Source organism: Saccoglossus kowalevskii, chromosome 8 (genome assembly GCF_978046115.1).
Source record: "Saccoglossus kowalevskii chromosome 8, keSacKowa6.1, whole genome shotgun sequence".
Lineage (NCBI taxonomy): Eukaryota > Metazoa > Hemichordata > Enteropneusta > Harrimaniidae > Saccoglossus > Saccoglossus kowalevskii.
The window spans coordinates 8,215,024-8,241,207 of record NC_140648.1 but is presented as its reverse complement, the minus strand read 5'-3'; the positions used below and the strand labels follow the sequence as shown (position 1 = coordinate 8,241,207).

The following is a 26,184-nucleotide window of genomic DNA, read 5'->3' as shown; positions in this document are numbered from 1 at the left end:
CCGTCGCCACGTTGAATCATATGCCCATATGCCACACACGTCTTCACCAACATTATAACAACTCACGCCTTATATTGTATCTATTTAAATTTATCCAGTTGTGCCAAAGATCCGAAAAAAAATATTTTTATTTATCGCATGTCTTTTACAATATTCTGGTACATATTACAATTGCTGCATGCCATTAAATATTTCAAGTCGCAAAATATTGTTAATAAAAATTGTTCAATGGGTTAATGTTGTGTTTTGGTGGACCTACCCGAACGAGGACACAATAGCCATAACCTACCCGAACGAGGACACAATAGCCATAACCTACCCGAACGAGGACACAATAGCCACACCTACCCGAACGACGAGGGCGCACAACAAATATTCCAATTACCACGTCCCTCTGAAACCAAAATGTGTAATATGCGGAATCTTTGATTTTCTGAGTAAAGCACAAGGTTGCAAACAAGTTCACATATTTTTGTTCCTTTAATTTTCTGGTGTATTTCCAAACTGCTGAAATTGACCATTAAAATCTAGTTGGATTCCCTGCCACAAAGAAGCCGCGGATTACGACAATGCCTGAACGCAATACACATTGCGCCCTCGTCGGTAACATATGATTTTGCAAACGAAGTATACTATTGTTGCAGAAGAATAATTACAGCATGTCCATCTTCCACTAGTGTAGGCTAAAGGCAGAAGTCCACTCTTAATTTTGGCGAAAGTTGGTGATAAACTGGAATACAATGCCCATTGTGTTATTATTAAAAACAATTACGTATCTATTTTTCCCATGGTACTATGAACATTATTCTGTGTGTTACAGCACTGTATTTTTAAATTATTCATGATAACAAGTCATGGGATGTAATTGTGTCACACTATGTCACTAGCCAACAATTTGATACACTGCATAGTGTCCCACGTGATCATAGTAACCAACTGTTAAATCGTTCTATTATAATATAACCATCATTTTTGTCGAAATTTAAGCTGGTGACCACTTTAAGTGAACATCATTATATTGGCACAAGAATACTAGTCACTCTTAGACAAGTGATCACGTGGAATTTTGCGGATTATAAAATACGTTCCAAAATATACACGCTGTGTGACTACGTGTCAATTTATATTAGTGTGTTAGCGCGCAGCGCCCGCTGTGTTGAATTGTATAACATTTTGGACGAACTTAAATATACTAGTATCTTGTTTCGTTTCACTTAACACGTGGTACCACTTTATGACATAGATTACACTTCAGTGGCCATAAATTCCGACGTTGAAAATACCCAGAATTCATTTTTCAATATATACTGTACTCCCGGCCAATGTAAAGTTTGGGGTCGCCATCCACCAGAATGGCGCTATTTTGTTAGTATTACATTTTTTTGTTTTCATCCGTTTTCTTCATTGTATTGTACTGTTTTATTCTGAATAATTTCAAAAATGTGATAAAAATACTATACTGCTTTGGCAATGGAACTGTTCTTGTAATATTAGGTACATTTTACGGTACTGTAATACACAACACAATGTTGTTCACTGTTACTGTATGTCAGTACATAATAACGCATTGTCATTCGATTTATGGCAAACTTGTCAAAAAACATAAGCAGGATTCTAGTACGATAAGATATAATGTAATAATCTGCCATCATCGCATTCTTACGCTACAAACTTTGCTTATTGCTTGTATCCCCAATTAGTCGAACGCCGGGTCCATGAGTCAAGCACTGATTGCAGTATTGTGTCTATTTGTTAGACAGAGGGCTTTGAGTCACAACAATAGTGCTGTAATCGTAGCGTTATCTTTGGCTCATTGTAGTATGTACCACTGCTCTCTCAATTTGGCAAGATTTCAAAATAAACACGTCACAATAATATGCACACCCCTCGATAAAGCTCATTCATCCATGCCTACTCCATTGCGGTACTTAGCAAACGTGTAGGGGTGAAAGTACGTTTTCTTCACGAATTCTTTCTTATATATACTTTTAGCCACAGTATACCTCATTCGCATTGTTTTTTCGCTGCCAGGTAATTGATTTAAGACAATACAACCCACTGTGTTAGTTTGTTACCAATTGCACTGATTTATGTTCAAAACATTTGGCATGGAAGTAAATGTTCACCACCTGCCTGCTTAACCTGTCGGCGATTTCACACTTACACAAGTTATTGTATATGTCGACATTTGACCTAGAAATACAGCACGTAGACACGCGGGACATAAATTGTAAAGGTTTCTTGCACCCTGAAATCGATCACAGTCACAATAAACAATGTTCTTTGTTACGTAAATAACCCAATCGTCATTTAACCAGTTTAGTTCTATTACGACGCCCCCAGCGATCAACACTGGAGAAATGGAGCGTGACGCAACCACTTTTCAAGATATTAGTGACGTCCTTTATCCAAAGTGAAGCGGATTACTTTAATACTGGTAAGTTGAAAAGTTATTAGCCTTTGTGTGGATAAATGTGCTATTTCAGTCCCAATATAGTCGAAAGTATCATTTTCCGGCAATCTGATTCTAAGGGGTTGCTTACAATGGTTTTGACTTTCAGAGTGTGATCAAAATCAGCGGGGGTCGTTTGCGCCCCAAAGTGTCGAATATACTTGCATATCGACCCGTCTATCAAGGTTGTTCCGCCCAGCTTTGTGTCGCCATGACGACCGTCAGGCACGCGTACTATGTTTTATTCGAAGCGTAGTCAGGTGTTGTTGTGGGAAGCACTGGACTCACTTGTGCGGCGTGTTAACAGGTGGTTATTCTCGTAAGTTAACTTCTAACCACAGATACATAAGATTGGACGTAGTGAGAGGTGAGATGTTGTCTTCGTGTGTTCTTTCGTAAATATTCATATAAACTAGATATATTATTTTTACAGCAAAATGTGTTTTAACGAGTCGGTTTTGCTACATGTCTAACGTTACATTTAGGTGGCGTAACACGGCTTGCGAATTACTGCCATTGTATCGTAACATACAAATTTGCAGATCGGCTGTGAGTGTATATAACCTTTCGCATTATTTGTCTCCGTCATAAAATCAATCCACTGGGTAGATGTTCCATGTTTGTTTGGAAATTGATGTGCGCCTTGTCTAAATATCAGAGGTATATACCGGAGTGGGGTGTCCGCCAATTCTGCCGTGGTATGCCGGTGGTTATGACTTGTGAGCCGGACACACTGAACAAAAACACTGGCACCTATACATATCACTGTATTCCTTGTATCATTGTATTCTAACATAAAATTCAAATTTATGAGTTTTTAGTTCACCCCCCACCCCTCGCTTGACTTGATAAACCCTGTGGGTAGGCGCCCGAAGCGCCACAGCCCCCTCTGTTAATATAAATACGGGTAGTATACTTTGGAGTTAATTCTATTCTGTGTGAGTTCACTATAAACTCGCGCCGATATCTTGAGTGTTTATTCCGCCTGTACATCGCCTGGTAACAGGATATAACTCATTCGTTAGTCGTGTTGGTACCATCGTAAACACGATAATGCCGAGGTATGTCGTGTTTGCAGTAACCAAACCAGGCTGATCAATATGCATGCATTCAGTCTGTTAAGGCGTCTTGTCTTCATTTGAAGGCAATATTTTCCCGTGTTAAAATATCCCGTTTTTATCAATGTATCTCGCTTTGATGGCACATAAGTCGTACCCATTCTGCGGGGATATATAACGTGTACGATAAAGAAATAGTTTATTCCACTGAGCAAACGATGTTGTAATTTTTTCAGATTTCAATTTTCTTCCTAGGTTATGTCTGAACCAGACACAATCACATCAACCTGTGGCGATTCTTGACAGTCCACGATCCATATAAATAATCCTCATCTCAATAACTGTTCACACCGCACTGGGTGTGCGTAGTCACCGTTATTAAATTACAGCTCGATAATTTCGTTACCTGCATAAGCGGACTACACGCTTGCATGGACCCTTTGAGAATAAAATCTATAAGGAAACGAAATCTGTCGATGTGGTTGCTATAACGTCAATAAAAATATATAATACTATCATGGACACTCATTCTTATAAACCACAATACCATCATTCGTCGCCATTGTTTTCAGTGAATGTTTGTATAATGTGAGCCAGTATAGTGCATAGTGTCTCGACATACACGGAAATGTATGGCATAGTAATATTAGGTACATATAGAAATGTTAGGTATATATATAGGAGTGTTAGGTATATATGTATAGAATGTTCGGTATATATATATATATATATATATATATATATATATATATATATATATATATATATATATATATATATATATATATATATATATAAGAATGTTAGGTATATATAGAAATGTTAGGTATATATTTCTATGTAAGGCAGTTCAGTGTCTCGACGTATAGATTCTCGAGATATATATATTTCTATGTATCTGAAAAATGTACCAACCCGATGATATACATTATGTTTGCAACAAAAATTCAAAGCAAGAAAAAGAAAATCTGGCAAAGTATAATTTGTCCCTGAAAGTCTCAGTGTAGCTTGGTAATCAGTGCATCTTGGTAACCAATTATAGTGGTTACCAGTGTATTTTCGTAATCAGTGTGTCTTGGTAACCAGTGAAAGTGCTAACCAGTATAGTTTGGTACAAAGATCACCAATAAATGAAACAGATAAATGAAAACTCAGTGGCACAACGGTTTTGGTTTTGCGTCAATCAAACAACCGAATGTATGGGTTGTATTTGGTTCTACAATATTTGTAACATTTGTTCACCAAATATTGTTAGATTGTCCCGAACAAGAATGATTCACAAATATTGAAGTCCCCTTTATACCCTGAAGAGTAATTTAGAATCTAAACAAATGAAAGTTAGCGAGATGTTCTTGTTCAAACTACCAATCTAAACAAATGAAAGATAGCGAGATGTTCTTTTTCAAAGTACCAATCTAAACAAATGAAAGTTAGCGAGATGTTCTTTTTCAAACTACCAATCTAAACAAATGAAAGTTAGCGAGATGTTCTTGTTCAAACTACCAATCTAAACAAATGAAAGATAGCGAGATGTTCTTTTTCAAACTACCAATCTAAACAAATGAAAGATAGCGAGATGTTCTTTTTCAAACTACTAATCTAAACAAATGAAAGTTAGCGAGATGTTCTTTTTCAAACTACCAATCTAAACAAATGAAAGTTAGCGAGATGTTCTTGTTCAAACTACCAATCTAAACAAATGAAAGTTAGCGAGATGTTCTTTTTCAAACTACCAATCTAAACAAATGAAAGTTAGCGAGATGTTCTTTTTCAAACCAGCAATCTAAACAAAGGAAAGTTAGCGAGATGTTCTTGTTCAAACTATCAATCTAAACAATTGAAAGTTAGCGAGATGTTCTTGTTCAAACTACTAGTCTAAACAAAGGAAAGTTAGCGAGATGTTCTTGTTCAAACTACTAATCTAAACAAATGAAAGTTAGCGAGATGTTCTTTTTCAAACTACCAATCTAAACAACTGAAAGTTAGCGAGATGTTCTTTTTCAAACTACCAATCTAAACAACTGAAAGTTAGCGAGATGTTCTTTTTCAAACTACCAATTTAAACAAATGAAAGTTAGCGAGATGTTCTTGTTCAAACTACAAATCTAAACAAAGGAAAGTTAGCGAGATGTTCTTGCTCAAACTATCAATCTCAACAAATGAAAGTTAGCGAGATGTTCTTTTTCAAACTACCAATCTAAACAAATGAAAGTTAGCGAGATTTTCTTTTGCAAACTACCAATCTAAACAAATGAAAGTTAGCGAGATGTTCTTGTTCAAATTACCAATCTAAACAATTGAAAGTTAGCGAGATGTTCTTGTTCAAACTACTAATCTAAATAAATGAAAGTTAGCGAGATGCTCTTTTTCAAACTACCAATCTAAACAAATGAAAGTTAGCGAGATGTTCTTTTTCAAACTACCAATCTAAACAAATGAAAGTTAGCGAGATGTTCTTGTTCAAACTACTAATCTAAACAAATGAAAGTTAGCGAGATGTTCTTGTTAAAACTACTAGTCTAAACAAAGGAAAGTTAACGAGATGTTCTTCTTCAAACTACCAATCTAAACAAATGAAAGTTAGCGAGATGTTCTTGTTCAAACTACCAATCTAAACAATTGAAAATTAGCGAGATGTTCTTGTTCAAACTACTAATCTAAACAAATGAAAGTTAGAGAGATGTTCTTTTTCAAACTACCAATCTAAACAAATGAAAGTTAGCGAGATGTTCTATTTCAAACTACCAATCTAAACAAATGAAAGTTAGCGAGATGTTCTTGTTCAAACTACTAATCTAAACAAATAAAAGTTAGCGAGATGTTCTTGTTCAAACTACCAATCTAAACAAATGAAAGTTAGCGAGATGTTCTTGTTCAAACTACTAATCTAAACAAATGAAAGTTAGCGAGATGTTCTTGTTCAAACTATCAATCTAAACAAATGAAAGTTAGCGAGATGTTCTTTTTCAAACTACCAAACTAAACAAATTAAAGTTAGCGAGATGTTCTTGTTCAAACTACTAATCTAAACAAAGGAAAGTTAGCGAGATGTTCTTTTTCAAACTACCAATCTAAACAAATGAAAGTTAGCGAGATGTTCTTGTTCAAACTACCAATCTAAACAAATGAAAGTTAGCGAGATGTTCTTGTTCAAACTACCAATCTAAACAAATGAAAGTTAGCGAGATGTTCTTTTTCAAACTACCAATCTAAACAAATGAAAGTTAGCGAGATGTTCTTGTTCAAACCACCAATCTAAACAATTGAAAGTTAGCGAGATGTTCTTTTTCAAACTACCAATCTAAACAAATGAAAGTTAGCGAGATGTTCTTTTTCAAACTACCAATCTAAACAAATGAAAGTTAGCGAGATGTTCTTGTTCAAACTACCAATCTAAACAATTGAAAGTTAGCGAGATGTTCTTGTTCAAACTACTAATCTAAACAAATGAAAGTTAGCGAGATGTTCTTTTTCAAACTACCAATCTAAACAAATGAAAGTTAGCGAGATGTTCTTTTTCAAACTACCAATCTAAACAATTGAAAGTTAGCGAGATGTTCTTGTTAAAACTACTAGTCTAAACAAATGAAAGTTAGCGAGATGTTCTTTTTCAAACTACCAATCTAAACAAATGAAAGTTAGCGAGATGTTCTTGTTAAAACTACTAGTCTAAACAAATGAAAGTTAACGAGATGTTCTTCTTCAAACTACCAATCTAAACAAATGAAAGTTAGCGAGATGTTCTTGTTCAAACTACTAATCTAAACAAATGAAAGTTAGCGAGATGTTCTTTTTTAAACTACCAATCTAAACAAATGAAAGTTAGCGAGATGTTCAATTTCAAACTACCAATCTAAACAAATGAAAGTTAGCGAGATGTTCTTGTTCAAACTACAAATCTAAACAAATGAAAGTTAGCGAGATGTTCTTGTTCAAACTACTAGTCTAAACAAAGGAAAGTTAGCGAGATGTTCTTGTTCAAACTATCAATCTAAACAAATGAAAGTTAGCGAGATGTTCTTTTTCAAACTACCAAACTAAACAAATGAAAGTTAGCGAGATGTTCTTGTTCAAACTACTAATCTAAACAAAGGAAAGTTAGCGAGATGTTCTTTTTCAAACTACCAATCTAAACAAATGAAAGTTAGCGAGATGTTCTCTTTCAAACTACCAATCTAAACAAATGAAAGTTAGCGAGATGTTCTTGTTCAAACTACCAATCTAAACAAATGAAAGTTAGCGAGATGTTCTTTTTCAAACCAGCAATCTAAACAAAGGAAAGTTAGCGAGATGTTCTTGTTCAAACTATCAATCTAAACAATTGAAAGTTAGCGAGATGTTCTTGTTCAAACTACTAGTCTAAACAAATGAAAGTTAGCGAGATGTTCTTGTTCAAACTACTAATCTAAACAAATGAAAGTTAGCGAGATGTTCTTTTTCAAACTACCAATCTAAACAACTGAAAGTTAGCGAGATGTTCTTTTTCAAACTACCAATCTAAACAACTGAAAGTTAGCGAGATGTTCTTTTTCAAACTACCAATCTAAACAAATGAAAGTTAGCGAGATGTTCTTGTTCAAACTACCAATCTAAACAATTGAACGTTAGCGAAATGTTCTTGTTCAAACTATCAATCTCAACAAATGAAAGTTAGCGAGATGTTCTTGTTCAAACTACTAATCTAAACAAATGAAAGTTAGCGAGATGTTCTTGTTCAAACTACTAATCTAAACAAATGAAAGTTAGCGAGATGTTCTTTTTCAAACTACCAATCTAAACAAATGAAAGTTAGCGAGATGTTCTTTTTCAAACTACCAATCTAAACAATTGAAAGTTAGCGAGATGTTCTTGTTAAAACTACTAGTCTAAACAAATGAAAGTTAGCGAGATGTTCTTTTTCAAACTACCAATCTAAACAATTGAAAGTTAGCGAGATGTTCTTGTTAAAACTACTAGTCTAAACAAATGAAAGTTAACGAGATGTTCTTCTTCAAACTACCAATCTAAACAAATGAAAGTTAGCGAGATGTTCTTGTTCAAACTACTAATCTAAACAAATGAAAGTTAGCGAGATGTTCTTTTTTAAACTACCAATCTAAACAAATGAAAGTTAGCGAGATGTTCAATTTCAAACTACCAATCTAAACAAATGAAAGTTAGCGAGATGTTCTTGTTCAAACTACAAATCTAAACAAATGAAAGTTAGCGAGATGTTCTTGTTCAAACTACTAGTCTAAACAAAGGAAAGTTAGCGAGATGTTCTTGTTCAAACTATCAATCTAAACAAATGAAAGTTAGCGAGATGTTCTTTTTCAAACTACCAAACTAAACAAATGAAAGTTAGCGAGATGTTCTTGTTCAAACTACTAATCTAAACAAAGGAAAGTTAGCGAGATGTTCTTTTTCAAACTACCAATCTAAACAAATGAAAGTTAGCGAGATGTTCTCTTTCAAACTACCAATCTAAACAAATGAAAGTTAGCGAGATGTTCTTGTTCAAACTACCAATCTAAACAAATGAAAGTTAGCGAGATGTTCTTTTTCAAACCAGCAATCTAAACAAAGGAAAGTTAGCGAGATGTTCTTGTTCAAACTATCAATCTAAACAATTGAAAGTTAGCGAGATGTTCTTGTTCAAACTACTAGTCTAAACAAATGAAAGTTAGCGAGATGTTCTTGTTCAAACTACTAATCTAAACAAATGAAAGTTAGCGAGATGTTCTTTTTCAAACTACCAATCTAAACAACTGAAAGTTAGCGAGATGTTCTTTTTCAAACTACCAATCTAAACAACTGAAAGTTAGCGAGATGTTCTTTTTCAAACTACCAATCTAAACAAATGAAAGTTAGCGAGATGTTCTTGTTCAAACTACCAATCTAAACAATTGAACGTTAGCGAAATGTTCTTGTTCAAACTATCAATCTCAACAAATGAAAGTTAGCGAGATGTTCTTGTTCAAACTACTAATCTAAACAAATGAAAGTTAGCGAGATGTTCTTTTTCAAACTACCAATCTAAACAAATGAAAGTTAGCGAGATGTTCTTGTTCAAACTACTAATCTAAACAAATGAAAGTTAGCGAGATGTTCTTTTTCAAACTACTAATATCTAAACAAATGAAAGTTAGCGAGATGTTCTTTTTCAAACTACCAAACTAAACAAATGAAAGTTAGCGAGATGTTCTTGTTCAAACTACTAATCTAAACAAAGGGTAAGTTAGCGAGATGTTCTTTTTCAAACTACCAATCTAAACAAATGAAAGTTAGCGAGATGTTCTCTTTCAAACTATCAATCTAAACAAATGAAAGTTAGCGAGATGTTCTTGTTCAAACTACCAATCTAAACAAATGAAAGTTAGCGAGATGTTCTTTTTCAAACCAGCAATCTAAACAAAGGAAAGTTAGCGAGATGTTCTTGTTCAAACTATCAATCTAAACAATTGAAAGTTAGCGAGATGTTCTTGTTCAAACTACTAATCTAAACAAATGAAAGTTAGCGAGATGTTCTTTTTCAAACTACCAATCTAAACAAATGAAAGTTAGCGAGATGTTCTTTTTCAAACTACCAATCTAAACAATTGAAAGTTAGCGAGATGTTCTTGTTAAAACTACTAGTCTAAACAAAGGAAAGTTAACGAGATGTTCTTCTTCAAACTACCAATCTAAACAAATGAAAGTTAGCGAGATGTTCTTGTTCAAACTACTAATCTAAACAAATGAAAGTTAGCAAGATGTTCTTTTTTAAACTACCAATCTAAACAAATGAAAGTTAGCGAGATGTTCAATTTCAAACTACCAATCTAAACAAATGAAAGTTAGCGAGATGTTCTTGTTCAAACTACAAATCTAAACAAATGAAAGTTAGCGAGATGTTCTTGTTCAAACTACTAGTCTAAACAAAGGAAAGTTAGCGAGATGTTCTTGTTCAAACTATCAATCTAAACAAATGAAAGTTAGCGAGATGTTCTTTTTCAAACTACCAAACTAAACAAATGAAAGTTAGCGAGATGTTCTTGTTCAAACTACTAATCTAAACAAAGGAAAGTTAGCGAGATGTTCTTTTTCAAACTACCAATCTAAACAAATGAAAGTTAGCGAGATGTTCTCTTTCAAACTACCAATCTAAACAAATGAAAGTTAGCGAGATGTTCTTGTTCAAACTACCAATCTAAACAAATGAAAGTTAGCGAGATGTTCTTTTTCAAACCAGCAATCTAAACAAAGGAAAGTTAGCGAGATGTTCTTGTTCAAACTATCAATCTAAACAATTGAAAGTTAGCGAGATGTTCTTGTTCAAACTACTAGTCTAAACAAAGGAAAGTTAGCGAGATGTTCTTGTTCAAACTACTAATCTAAACAAATGAAAGTTAGCGAGATGTTCTTTTTCAAACTACCAATCTAAACAACTGAAAGTTAGCGAGATGTTCTTTTTCAAACTACCAATCTAAACAACTGAAAGTTAGCGAGATGTTCTTTTTCAAACTACCAATCTAAACAAATGAAAGTTAGCGAGATGTTCTTGTTCAAACTACCAATCTAAACAATTGAACGTTAGCGAAATGTTCTTGTTCAAACTATCAATCTCAACAAATGAAAGTTAGCGAGATGTTCTTGTTCAAACTACTAATCTAAACAAATGAAAGTTAGCGAGATGTTCTTTTTCAAACTACCAATCTAAACAAATGAAAGTTAGCGAGATGTTCTTGTTCAAACTACTAATCTAAACAAATGAAAGTTAGCGAGATGTTCTTTTTCAAACTACTAATATCTAAACAAATGAAAGTTAGCGAGATGTTCTTTTTCAAACTACCAAACTAAACAAATGAAAGTTAGCGAGATGTTCTTGTTCAAACTACTAATCTAAACAAAGGGTAAGTTAGCGAGATGTTCTTTTTCAAACTACCAATCTAAACAAATGAAAGTTAGCGAGATGTTCTCTTTCAAACTACCAATCTAAACAAATGAAAGTTAGCGAGATGTTCTTGTTCAAACTACCAATCTAAACAAATGAAAGTTAGCGAGATGTTCTTTTTCAAACCAGCAATCTAAACAAAGGAAAGTTAGCGAGATGTTCTTGTTCAAACTATCAATCTAAACAATTGAAAGTTAGCGAGATGTTCTTGTTCAAACTACTAGTCTAAACAAATGAAAGTTAGCGAGATGTTCTTTTTCAAACTACCAATCTAAACAACTGAAAGTTAGCGAGATGTTCTTTTTCAAACTACCAATCTAAACAACTGAAAGTTAGCGAGATGTTCTTTTTCAAACTACCAATCTAAACAAATGAAAGTTAGCGAGATGTTCTTTTTCAAACTACCAATCTAAACAAATGAAAGTTAGCGAGATGTTCTTGTTCAAACTACTAATCTAAACAAATGAAAGTTAGCGAGATGTTCTTTTTCAAACTACCAATCTAAACAAATGAAAGTTAGCGAGATGTTCTTTTTCAAACTACTAATATCTAAACAAATGAAAGTTAGCGAGATGTTCTTGCTCAAACTACTAATCTAAACAAATGGAAGTTAGTGAGATATTCTTGTTCTAAACTAGTAGGCTGTACGCTATTTTGACATGAATGGTATTTGTTTCGTTGTCAATCTTAGTAGACTACACGATGTGATTTTTCCCTATCTCTGAGTCTACATGTTAATTTTTTCGAATGTTTTTTTTTTCATTATTTTTAAATATTATTTTAATTGATATAATTCAAATTATGTTTTTGTAAATCAATAAACACATTGAATATAATATATTATCTTCATCATGATATTATTGTAAAATGTTCGTGAGTCTGAAAGTTTCCTGGCAAATAGCAGCGCTGCCGTGATGTTTTATGAAAAACCTAAATAGGACGAGTGCTCGTGAAATGTTTTGATTCAAGCTTGGATCGCTGCTGTTATTAATGTTTCTTGAAATCCAAACTCTACTTAAAACGATATGTGGATATGTTTTGAATTCCCATAGTGCCTTGCACTGGGTTGTTCTATCAGATGCCGAGATCCAAGCAAACCGCGGGCAAAGGTCGTCCGTGTTTGTTACTCTAAATAATGTGTTTATTTTGGAGTTGGTTTATCGGTCGTCGTGGAGGCTGGAATAGCTCTAAGAATTCACACATATGTCATCGTATACTGATCGATATTCGTGACTTTCCTTACTAGGCCCACCTAAATGTACGTGACTTCCCTTTGTTTTGGCACGACTCCAGTAGGACAGTCCGCGTCCTGTCAATTGTGTTTGAGCACCCTTGGGGAGTAAATGCAACATTCAAGACGTGGGTGTGATTAATTTCGTGTTGTGAAAAGTAAACAGGGAAAATAGTTTACAGTGCAGTCCCGGACAACGTGATCAGACCATATCGTACACTGGTACAAACACACAGTAACATAAAGATAACATCACTAGTAAACGCTGTTTTCTACTATTACCAATATTTACCACCTAGAAGGTGGTTTAAAGTAACAAGAAAAACACGTGATTTTAACAACCAATCGAAGCGAGAAGATTGCACAATGAACACAGTCGGGATTGATGGTAGTTTGGTTTACTTGATACGAGATTGAAAAACAACGCAAACTTGTTTAAACTCCGGTTCGACGATAAGCATATCACTATATCATTATAAACGAGACTTGGTCAATCATTGATCCATTGGATTGGACTTTCACCCCCCACATAGTGGAAGGTCTTATTAAAGTTGTCATGGCAATGGTACGATTCGTGTGCTTCGACTCGCCTCTGTTGAATCGGTAAGTCACCGCACTCCGACGAAAATATAGCGTTACAGATATCCTGTTCTGTTAGGTTCAAATTAGGTAAAGTGTCACTGGTGTTGTTGATTTCTGCTAAAAGGTCGATTGCAGTCTGCATGTATACATTTGTACAAGTAGCCTGATATTTTTATCGGTGGAGTATGTATATCTAAAACTAACTTCCGCATAAGCAAGACTTCTGTGTTAGAATGACGTAAACACGCAAATATATAACTTGCGTTGTGTTTACTAATGTTAATGTATGCACCATAAGCTGAAGCTGCACTTAACCGCACTGTGTCCTCACTATTATGGTGAAGGCTGGCTGAGAACACCATTTCTCAAACACAGGAATTGGCCCATACACCATACATATATATATATGTGTATGTATCTGAATACACGATGTAACAGACCTGATTCTCCATTGTTAATACGTTGCTGTTTATTTAGGAGTATTTCCCACGAGCACTGAGCGCAATGAACCCAGGGAATGGTAAGATGGTCCGTATCATCATTTTATAATACAACACGTCTGCAATGGGTGATGGACTTTTGTGATATCTGTTTTGGGGTCTGCAAGCGATGTTACTATCTTGTGTCTATTATTATGATTTTAGTAACATTGTATAGAAATGTCTGCAGTAGTAGTATTAGATAGGCAACCGTCAAACGACTCGAAATGTCCGAATTGCAACCACACAGTATTCACGATTTTCCATGGTAACTGATTCACGTGGTTCCTATGTGACAGTTGTGCGCATGTATATATACACTGCCGCCCGACATGTTCGTTGAGATGTCTTCCTTTACACTTGAGACTCCAGCGTGATGACTTGTATTATTAAGATCCATTGGTCTTTCTATTCTATCTTACCGTGATCCACTGTGACCCCTTTCACATCAGTGGATCGTTAACGTAACCAAGGTGAATTCAAACAATGTTGTAGCTTTACAGGTCGAGTACAAATACGGTGGACAATGTTGAACTAGAGAATATTTGTATGCAGTAGTTGCTATTATATTGTATCACCTGGGTCGCCCGTTCAACCACACAGCACTCCCCGTCGAACAGGGGTGAATTCACATGTTTTTAAAATGTGAATTTTTAAAGCATAGTGTGGTGTGACTAATTGATATTTGATTGTGATTAAGTTGCATTTTTTTAAATATTTATTATTGTATTGTATGATTATTTTAATTTAAAAAGCTTTAATACAGCAAATACCAAAAAATTAAATGTCAGATTTCATGGATGTCATAAAGCATTATTCTATTTCATTTGAGTAGTATACTCAAGTACACAAATTACATAATTGTAATAAAACCGAACAGGGTTTGAATGACTGTTAGGGTAAAAACATTGGTAATAATTTAAGACGAAACAAGGTCATTTTCACACATTGAACACCCATTTTTAAAGGAGTACCATCCGTAAGAAAGTTCAGATCAATTACTAAATTTCCAATTAAAAATTGATGTTGAGAATTAAAGCTATGGAGTTGAGCAATATAGCTGTTGAATATCAGGTGTATCTTAAAGCGCGGTGGTCGTCGCGCAGCGCGTGTTCGAATTTCATGTAAATAAACAATGTATTTTACACGCGTTGTATACGTCGCTATGAGTCCCATATCGAACAGGACGCGGCGCGACGACTGCCGCCCTTTAAACATCGTCCGCTCTCACCGTTTTACGGTAACTCTTTAATATGTGGAGGTACTACACTGGAACATTATACCTTGAAATTTCAAGATGATACTTAAATTGAATCGATCTTAGAATAAATCTAGTCACTTAGGTCACGTGACCATACAACGAGCAAGTGAAATGCGTCAGAGGTCACAATTACCTTGGGGAGGTATTGTGCCTATTTTCTACATTACGTAAGGCTGAACTAATTTGGCATTGCAACTTTATGACTTCTGTAATAAAATTATCTTGCCTGGACAGCAATAACCGTGTTATTTAAGAGACAACGGACTTGTTGAGAGGGCGATAAATTCGGTAGACCCAAAGTGATAAAATAAGTATTTTACAGACTCATAAATGTATTATTTGTTTGTGAGATTTTGGTGCACGAGGTACCATGACGTCATCAGCAGTATCGAGGCTCGTTTGTAGTTGGTTCACAACACATTGTCACCGTCTGCTACATCTCAACTTAGTAGCGACCGCGCAATAAATTTATATCAGTATGACAGATTTATGATTGGATAGGTCTTAGAACTATTTTACTCGACATATTACGAAAGTGGATAAAAATAACGGAATTCATGACGTACCAAAAACGCTAAACAGTCTTAGACATAGACGTAGCTATTGTTATTGGTTACTCGTATTCAACATATGTCGTTCTCACAGCTTTATGACTCAACAAACATCGTTGCAGCTAAACATACAGCCTTAGCGTTCATTCGACAGTTTTGTAGCTCAACAAACCTCATTGCAGCTAAACATACAGCCTTAGCGTTCATTCGACAGTTTTGTAGCTCAACAAACCTCATTGCAGCTAAACATACAGCCTTAGCGTTCATTCGATAGTTTTGTAGCTCAACAAACCTCATTGTAGTTAAACATACAGCCTTAGCGTTCATTCGACAGTTTTGTAGCTCAACAAACCTCATTGCAGCTAAACATACAGCCTTAGCGTTCATTCGACAGTTTTGTAGCTCAACAAACCTCATTGCAGCTAAACATACAGCCTTAGCGTTCATTCGATAGTTTTGTAGCTCAACAAACCTCATTGTAGTTAAACATACAGCCTTAGCGTTCATTCGACAGTTTTGTAGCTCAACAAACTTCATTGCAGCTAAACATACAGCCTTAGCGTTCATTCGATAGTTTTGTAGCTCAACAAACTTCATTGCAGCTAAACATACAGCCTTAGCGTTCATTCGACAGTTTTGTAGCTCAACAAACCTCATTGCAGCTAAACATACAGCCTTAGCGTTCATTCGACAGTTTTGTAGCTCAACAAACTTCATTGCAGCTAAACATACAGCCTTAGCGTTCATTCGACAGTTTTGTAGCTCAACAAACCTCATTGCAGCTAAACATACAGCCTTAGCGTTCATTCGATAGTTTTGTAGCTCAACAAACCTCATTGTAGTTAAACATACAGCCTTAGCGTTCATTCGACAGTTTTGTAGCTCAACAAACCTCATTGCAGCTAAACATACAGCCTTAGCGTTCATTTGACAGTTTTGTAGCTCAACAAACCTCATTGCAGCTAAACATACAGCCTTAGCGTTCATTCGACAGTTTTGTAGCTCAACAAACCTCATTGCAGCTAAACATACAGCCTTAGCGTTCATTCGACAGTTTTGTAGCTCAACAAACTTCATTGCAGCTAAACATACAGCCTTAGCGTTCATTCGATAGTTTTGTAGCTCAACAAACTTCATTGCAGCTAAACATACAGCCTTAGCGTTCATTCGACAGTTTTGTAGCTCAACAAACTTCATTGCAGCTAAACATACAGCCTTAGCGTTCATTCGACAGTTTTGTAGCTCAACAAACTTCATTGCAGCTAAACATACAGCCTTAGCGTTCATTCGACAGTTTTGTAGCTCAACAAACTTCATTGCAGCTAAACATACAGCCTTAGCGTTCATTCGATAGTTTTGTAGCTCAACAAACCTCATTGCAGCTAAACATACAGCCTTAGCGTTCATTCGATAGTTTTGTAGCTCAACAAACCTCATTGTAGTTAAACATACAGCCTTAGCGTTCATTCGACAGTTTTGTAGCTCAACAAACTTCATTGCAGCTAAACATACAGCCTTAGCGTTCATTCGATAGTTTTGTAGCTCAACAAACTTCATTGCAGCTAAACATACAGCCTTAGCGTTCATTCGACAGTTTTGTAGCTCAACAAACCTCATTGCAGCTAAACATACAGCCTTAGCGTTCATTCGACAGTTTTGTAGCTCAACAAACTTCATTGCAGCTAAACATACAGCCTTAGCGTTCATTCGACAGTTTTGTAGCTCAACAAACCTCATTGCAGCTAAACATACAGCCTTAGCGTTCATTCGATAGTTTTGTAGCTCAACAAACCTCATTGTAGTTAAACATACAGCCTTAGCGTTCATTCGACAGTTTTGTAGCTCAACAAACCTCATTGCAGCTAAACATACAGCCTTAGCGTTCATTTGACAGTTTTGTAGCTCAACAAACCTCATTGCAGCTAAACATACAGCCTTAGCGTTCATTCGACAGTTTTGTAGCTCAACAAACCTCATTGCAGCTAAACATACAGCCTTAGCGTTCATTCGACAGTTTTGTAGCTCAACAAACCTCATTGCAGCTAAACATACAGCCTTAGCGTTCATTCGACAGTTTTGTAGCTCAACAAACTTCATTGCAGCTAAACATACAGCCTTAGCGTTCATTCGACAGTTTTGTAGCTCAACAAACTTCATTGCAGCTAAACATACAGCCTTAGCGTTCATTCGATAGTTTTGTAGCTCAACAAACTTCATTGCAGCTAAACATACAGCCTTAGCGTTCATTCGACAGTTTTGTAGCTCAACAAACTTCATTGCAGCTAAACATACAGCCTTAGCGTTCATTCGACAGTTTTGTAGCTCAACAAACTTCATTGCAGCTAAACATACAGCCTTAGCGTTCATTCGATAGTTTTGTAGCTCAACAAACCTCATTGCAGCTAAACATACAGCCGTAGCGTTCATTCGACAGTTTTGTAGCTCAACAAACCTCATTGCAGCTAAACATACAGCCTTAGCGTTCATTCGACAGTTTTGTAGCTCAACAAACTTCATTGCAGCTAAACATACAGCCTTAGCGTTCATTCGACAGTTTTGTAGCTCAACAAACCTCATTGCAGCTAAACATACAGCCTTAGCGTTCATTCGACAGTTTTGTAGCTCAACAAACCTCATTGCAGCTAAACATACAGCCTTAGCGTTCATTCGATAGTTTTGTAGCTCAACAAACCTCATTGCAGCTAAACATACAGCCTTAGCGTTCATTCGACAGTTTTGTAGCTCAACAAACCTCATTGCAGCTAAACATACAGCCTTAGCGTTCATTCGACAGTTTTGTAGCTCAACAAACCTCATTGCAGCTAAACATACAGCCTTAGCGTTCATTCGATAGTTTTGTAGCTCAACAAACCTCATTGCAGCTAAACATACAGCCTTAGCGTTCATTCGATAGTTTTGTAGCTCAACAAACTTCATTGCAGCTAAACATACAGCCTTAGCGTTCATTCGATAGTTTTGTAGCTCAACAAACTTCATTGCAGCTAAACATACAGCCTTAGCGTTCATTCGATAGTTTTGTAGCTCAACAAACCTCATTGCAGCTAAACATACAGCCTTAGCGTTCATTCGACAGTTTTGTAGCTCAACAAACTTCATTGCAGCTAAACATACAGCCTTAGCGTTCATTCGATAGTTTTGTAGCTCAACAAACCTCATTGCAGCTAAACATACAGCCTTAGCGTTCATTCGACAGTTTTGTAGCTCAACAAACCTCATTGCAGCTAAACATACAGCCTTAGCGTTCATTCGACAGTTTTGTAGCTCAACAAACCTCATTGCAGCTAAACATACAGCCTTAGCATTCATTCGATAGTTTTGTAGCTCAACAAACCTCATTGCAGCTAAATATACAGCCTTAGCGTTCATTCGACAGTTTTGTAGCTCAACAAACCTCATTGCAGCTAAACATACAGCCTTAGCGTTCATTCGATAGTTTTGTAGCTCAACAAACATTGTTCCAGATCAAAATACAGCGTTATGGTTAAACCGACTGTCCCTAGTGACAATTATTCTGGCTGTATATGGCGACACACTAGTGTATTTGGTCTCAATACAATTCAACTCTAATAAAAATGAGTATCTTTCACCATAAATGTGCGTGTAACTGATCATGTTCATCAATGGTAGGAAATGTTCCCCTGTTTATTACCTTTTAGTTTTTTATAATTTGTTATTTTTTTAGGCGGTGGTGTGTCCAATTGTAATGTGCCCTCATTTTGCATCATTTTCTGAGCAGCGTTTTATCGGCTGAAATGTAGCTGAGCCGTGAATTTTATTTGACGAGAATTTAACTGAAGAAGAATTTAACTGCTGTGGCGTCGTTAGTGTCGTTCAGGTGTCTGGCTGCGATTACGACAAAACGAATTCTTTTCTACGTACTTTGAATAATTCATTTAGTCTTATTCATAACCATCTTGTCGATCACGAGAAAACATACAAAATTAATGAAGCTTCATAGCTGTAGATTTGCTATGCGTATTTTATTTAACTTGTCGATTGCTTGCGGAAATAACATTTGTCAAGAAAATCGCGGAATACATTGTGATATGTTCGATACAGCGTGTAGATTAATTTCCCCGCAAGGACATCATGCTGGTGTATTTAGGCGTGCCGATATAATATCACGTGTTCATTTTGAACAAACAATTCAGTATGATCAATTCAAAAATAGTTCAATGTAGAGTGAAGTCTTAATACGTCGATCGTTGGAAAGAGCTATTATATTGGTAACTATGACGACGCTAGGAAATCGGTAATATTTTATCGCGTGTATATATTTCATAAATTATACATCTTTAATACGGCATTAACTGTTTTATTTGATGAGATCTGCAAAAAAGACATCGTCCGGAAAAAAACAAATATTTGTTGTAGATTCATACCGGTGAAATAAACATGTTGTTATATTTATGGTCTTGTCAACAATTTCTTCTATTGTTTTTACACAACGTACCGCGCATGCGCCGGGTTTAGCGAGCAACACTGTGGTGTAATATATAGAGGCACTAAACGACAGTTCGCCATGGAGCTGCCTAGGATTATAATTGTTCAGTGATTTCTAGAAGATTGTTTTACATATATGTTCTTTTTAACAATTTTTTCTCTCTAGAACCTGAGTAATTTCCATGGCGACACCAGTCATCAGCCACTACTTATCGGAATAAATATTGTCTATAGATATGTGGTGATCAATATTGTGTCAAACATGACGAAACCACGATCTGAAAGCAAAACGGCGGTTATGAAGGATATCAAGGATTGGGCTAGCTGTAACGAGGATGGTACCACCTTGATGATCGGTGCCCAGTTGAAGGACAACGTCACGGAACAGAGGATGCTGGAGTCTAAACTATACGATCTGTCAAAGGAACGGTACAAATTCATAGTTCAAGTTCAGTTACAGAGGAAAGCATTTATAGACAAACAGCAGAGAAAAACGAGCGTGATGAAAGATCTACTGAAGGGAGTCGACGTATCCGTCCAGAGTAAATCTACTGGTGCAAAAATGAGCGATAAAGTAGTCGCATATAGAACTATTGTCGAACAGATCTATCCTTCCAGGAGAAGGCATCGTCGTGTGAAAAGTGAAGAAGAGGATGAGTACAGCACCCACTCAAACGTCGAGCTCGTTGGCAATGAACTGTCGAGTCGAATTCCGTTGTACAAAACCGAGCCACATCCCCCTCTTCAGCTACCAACGCCCGACCTCACTTTAAGTTTTCCGAGGAGAGCGATGACTTCCTTACCTCCCATTGGGACCAGGAGTGGGACCCATTTCACGCGGACAGCAATGTCGGATGGCACGAGATCTTCGTTGAGGCAGAGGGCCGTTCATGACCGAAGGTTTGTGAAACTTGAAACCACTTTATCTCCGATCTATAACTCCCCGTTAACCATGGACGTCAAGAATTATCTGCAACATATACTCAAACGGGAAGCATCGAACGGAATTAAAATCAAGTAAATTCCACATATTACAGTGACATCAGCAGCATTGTTCACAATTGTTGTCGCATTGTTTACCAAACGTACCATATATGGTGCTGTTTCCATACGTGTAGTATGAACATCGTAAGACTTTACCCCATGCGTGTCCATTCAGTACCACAAATAGGGCGTAATTGTCAGAAAATGCGGCAGCTACGACCTCTTTAACTATGTTCTACATGAGCTGGTGGTACGTCGACGACGTTCATTCCATGTTAATTCCAATAAGCAATGTATATATAGGCCGCCCGTGAAGTCTCTGAATCGGAGTCGATGTTTGCGCGGTACATCTCAATCTCAATGTTAGTAAAACGATAACACACTATATCATAACTGTTATTTTTGTTAAAATGTTAAATTCGTGAATGTTAAGTAAAGTTCAATTTTCGTTACTTGTGTGTACGTACTATATGCATAAATATACTTTCTGCTTTGTATACATCATTTACTTCCATATAGAGTTCTGTACAACAATGGATTAACTCCTGAATGTGAGCTCGGATGTCACATTAGCTTATCTTTGTTTGTTAGACCGAGACAAGGCCAATGGCACAAACCAATATTAAACTCGTACCAGAGTTTCAAAAATACTTATTTTGTTTCCGATAATTAGAAAAGGGGGTAAAAATAAAATGAAATGTAATCATAATGATATGTTGAAAAGTGTTATTTTACTTTTATAACTTTTTAAGTATGTGACAATGTAATGTAATGTAATGTAATGTAATGTAATATAATGTGATGTAATGTAATGTGATTATATGTGATGTAATGTCATGACTATTCAAAATTAAAAAAATATATCCAAACAAATATTTACGTTTTCAATTATTTTCCGCAGTCCGAGATAAAAAAAAATTGATTCAGCCATCGCAAAATGGAATAAAGTCTGAAATTAATCGTGTTTTAGTATATATATATATCAATGAAGAATCCGAATAACTGGCTCAACATACGGTTATTTCAGATGCCAGTAAAATCAGGAACTACTCGTGCTACATACCGCCCTCAATATTGTCTAAAATTGATCATGTAATACATTTCACACGACAACATGCAAACTACACTCAATGTATATATAAACAGATAATTGCGCCCATGATGTGTTTATATTATACACAAAAAAACTGAATTGCGGTGTGTGTTTTTTATTTTCTATAAGTATTGTTTGCAAATGCGTGTTTATGTTTCAATTTGACAAAATAAACATCTTTCGTTTTAAAAAAAAAGTGTAGCAAAAATAACAATATTTAAGCTGCAAATGAGTGTGTTAGTTTCAGGTCTGAGACAATAAAATATTGCCAATCACTGCCAAAGACTAGATATTCAGATCTGCTCCTCTCTGAAATACGTGACAGAGCGTAGCAGGCACCGCATACGATAATGACTAGTTTATAACAATCGATTACCAATATCCGGTCATCTTCCACTGGAATGTGTAATCAGAATTAACATATCACAATGTTGACAACTTGGTGACGTCAATGAGCAATTAGTTGAACTAATGAGTTTGTTTGTGATTTACCAAATGTTATGACATGGACTTAAGAATCATGATATGTGATTTATTTAAGATGATGATTTAAGTATGTACGTTACCAATCCTTCAACACAAATAAAATAAGTTATGAATTAGTGTAACTCCGTACTCGAAGCACATATAACTGAATATGTCCGATATTTTAAATGGTGAGAATGCGAATTTCAACGGATTGTGTTTGAATACTGCATAAAATATTTAAATAAATAACACTCACGCATATAATTATGTTTTTATATATTTAAATACAAATATATAATATGTTATAGAGGGCGCTACTCTCTGACTGTAAGTAGATAACGAGATATAAATGTACACACTTCATAAGCTACCGAATAAGAGTATATTGCCTGAAACGTCAGGTTATATCAACATGACGAAAGAGGGCGCAATAGACATCTAATGGCAACATTGAGAAGTACGCTACGAAATCATTCACTACAGGGCTCATACCACTAATTGAATTTCCATAGACGACAATGTTAACATATGACGAGATTGCTATATGAAAATGATGAAGAAAGTTGAAAACATGGCTCAAAAATGGGAAATCAATATGCCAGTAATCAACCATATGAAAAAAACTAACATGTTGGCCAGCTCAAACTCTTGCAAATCTCAGGTAAACAAGACACACCTACTGTATTTAGATTGCACCAAGAGAAATCACTGGAAAAACACCAAGATTAGAACATCCAAATACACACAGAATAAACCCACAGGTACACAGCCGCAAAGTAGTAAACAAAAGACCACATGTTGGTCTCACCTCTGACCCAGGTGATTACGCCCTCAAACAGGGAGCACCTGAGAAAAAAATATTTAATAAATGTCATTGGTTCTTGCTAGGCATTGGTTAATTAGTGGCATGAGACCTACTGTACCGTTGTCTGTGCCTTGAATGCCCATGATGTATACACGTCAGTCATAACTACTACAATGTAATGCAACATGGCTTAGTATTATTGCACGTCTCGTATGTTTGCTCCCAATACAACACTGAGAGCATTGTCACTTGGCAAGAGTCATTGTGTCACTGGGGTAAGTAGCCATTGTGTCACTGGGGTAAGTAGTCATTGTGTCACCAAGGTAAATATCCATTGTGTCACTGGGGTAGGTAGTCATTGGGTCACTGGGGTAAGTAGTCATTGTGTCACTGGGGTAAGTAGTCATTGTATCACTGGGGTAAGTAGCCACTGTGTCACTGGGGTAAGTAGTCATTGTGTCACCTAGGTAAATATCCATTGTGTCACTGGGGTAGGTAGTCATTGGGTCACTGGGGTAAGTAGTCATTGTGTCACTGGGGTAAGTAGTCATTGTATCACTGGGATAAATAGTCATTGAGTCACTGGGGTAAGAAATCATTGTGTCACTGCGGTAAGTACCATGATGTCACTGAGATGAGTAGTCATTGCATCACTGAGATAAGTAGTCATTGTGACACTAGGGTAAGTAGTCATTGTGTCACTAGGGTAAGTAGTAATTGTGTCACTGGGGTAAGTAGCCATTGTGTCACTGGGGTAAGTAGCCATTGTGTCACTAGGGCAAGTAGTCATTGCGTCACCAGGGTAAGTGGTTATTGCGTCACTGGGGTAAGTAGTCATTGTGTCACCTAGGTAAATATCCATTGTGTCACTGGGGTAGGTAGTCATTGGGTCACTGGGGTAAGTAGTCATTGTGTCACTGGGGTAAGTAGTCATTGTATCACTGGGATAAGTAGTCATTGAGTCACTGGGGTAAGAAATCATTGTGTCACTGCGGTAAGTACCATGATGTCACTGAGATGAGTAGTCATTGCATCACTGAGATAAGTAGTCATTGTGACACTAGGGTAAGTAGTCATTGTGTCACTAGGGTAAGTAGTAATTGTGTCACTGGGGTAAGTAGCCATTGTGTCACTGGGGTAAGTAGCCATTGTGTCACTAGGGCAAGTAGTCATTGCGTCACCAGGGTAAGTGGTTATTGCGTCACTGGGGTAAGTAGTCATTGTGTCACTAGGGTAAGTAGTCATTGCGCCACTGGGGTAAGTAGTCATTGCGTCACTAGGGTAAGTAGCCATTGTGCCACTGGGGTATGTAGACATTATGTCACTATGGTAAGTAGTCATTGTGTCACTAGGGCAAGTAGTCATTGCGTCACTAGGGCAAGTAATCATTGTGTCACTAGGACAAGTATTCATTGCGTCACTAGGGTAAGTAGCCATTGCGTCACTAGGGTAAGTAGCCATTGTGCCACTGGGGTAAGTAGCCATTGTGTCACTAGGGCAAGTAGTCATTGCGTCACTAGGGCAAGTAGTCATTGTGTCACCAGGGTAAGTAGTCATTGTGTCACTGGGGTACGAAATCATTGTGTCACTGCGGTAAGTACCCGTGATGTCACTGAGATGAGTAGTCATTGCATCACTGAGATAAGTAGTCATTGTGTCACTAGGGTAAGTAGTCATTGTGTCACTAGGGTATGTAGTCACTGTGTCACTGGGGTAAGTAGTCACTGTGTCACTGGGGCAAGTAGTCATTGTGTTAATAGGGTAAGTAGTCATTGCGTCACTAGGGTAAGTAGTCATTGCGTCACCGGGGTAAGTAGTCATTGCGCCACTAGGGTAAGTAGTCATTGCGTCACTAGGGTAAGTAGTCATTGTGTCACTAGGGCAAGTAGTCATTGTGTCACTAGGGCAAGTAGTCATTGTGTCACTAGGGCAAGGAGTCATTGCGTCACTAGGGTAAGTAGCCATTGTGTCACTGGGGTAAGTAGCCATTGTGTCACTAGGGTAAGTAGCCATTGTGTCACTAGGGTAAGTAGCCATTCTGTCACTGGGGTAAGTAGCCATTGTGTCACTAGGGTAAGTAGCCATTGTGTCACTGGGATAAGTAATCATTGTGTCACTAGGGTAAGTAGTCATTGCGTCACTAGGGTAAGTAGCCATTGTGTCACTAGGGCAAGTAGTCATTGCGTCACTAGGTTAAGTAGTAATTGTGTCACTGGGGTAAGTAGCCATTGTGTCACTGGGGTAAGTAGCCATTGTGTCACTAGGGCAAATAGTCATTGTGTCACCAAGGTAAATAGCCATTGTGTCACTGGGGAAGGTAGTCATTAGGTCACTGGGGTAAGTAGTCATTGTGTCACTAGGGCAAGTAATCATTGTGTAACTGGGGTAAGTAGCCATTGCGTCACTAGGGTAAGTAGCCATTGTGTCACTAGGGCAAGTAGTCACTGCGTCACTAGGGTAAGTAGTCATTGTGTCACTGGGGCAAGTAGTCATTGCGTCACTAGGGTAAGTAGTCATTGCGTCACTGGGGTAAGTAGTCATTGCGCCACTAGGGTAAGTAGTCATTGCGTCACTAGGGTAAGTAATCATTGCGTCACTAGGGTAAGTAGCCATTGTGTCACTGGGGTAAGTAGTCACTGTGTCACTGGGGCAAGTAGTCATTGTGTTACTAGGGCAAGTAGTCATTGCGTCACTGGGGTAAGTAGTCATTACGTCACTGGGGTAAGTAGTCATTGCGCCACTAGGGTAAGTAGTCATTGCGTCACTAGGGTAAGTAGTCATTGTGTCACTAGGGTAAGTAGCCATTGTGTCACTGGGTTAAGTAGACATTGTGCCACTATGGTA

At 36.7% G+C, this 26,184-nt stretch overlaps 1 protein-coding gene across 1 annotated transcript; it reads left to right on the top strand.

Moving 5' to 3' along the window:
• The first annotated feature begins 2,711 nt into the window (after positions 1-2,711).
• On the top strand, positions 2,712-21,146 carry LOC100374665 (uncharacterized). The gene is made up of 2 exons (XM_002731824.4): positions 2,712-2,819; positions 20,157-21,146. Exon 2 carries the CDS (start codon positions 20,253-20,255, stop codon positions 21,009-21,011), a length of 759 nt encoding a protein of 252 aa, XP_002731870.1. The 5' UTR covers positions 2,712-2,819; positions 20,157-20,252; the 3' UTR covers positions 21,012-21,146.
• The last annotated feature ends 5,038 nt before the right edge of the window (positions 21,147-26,184 follow it).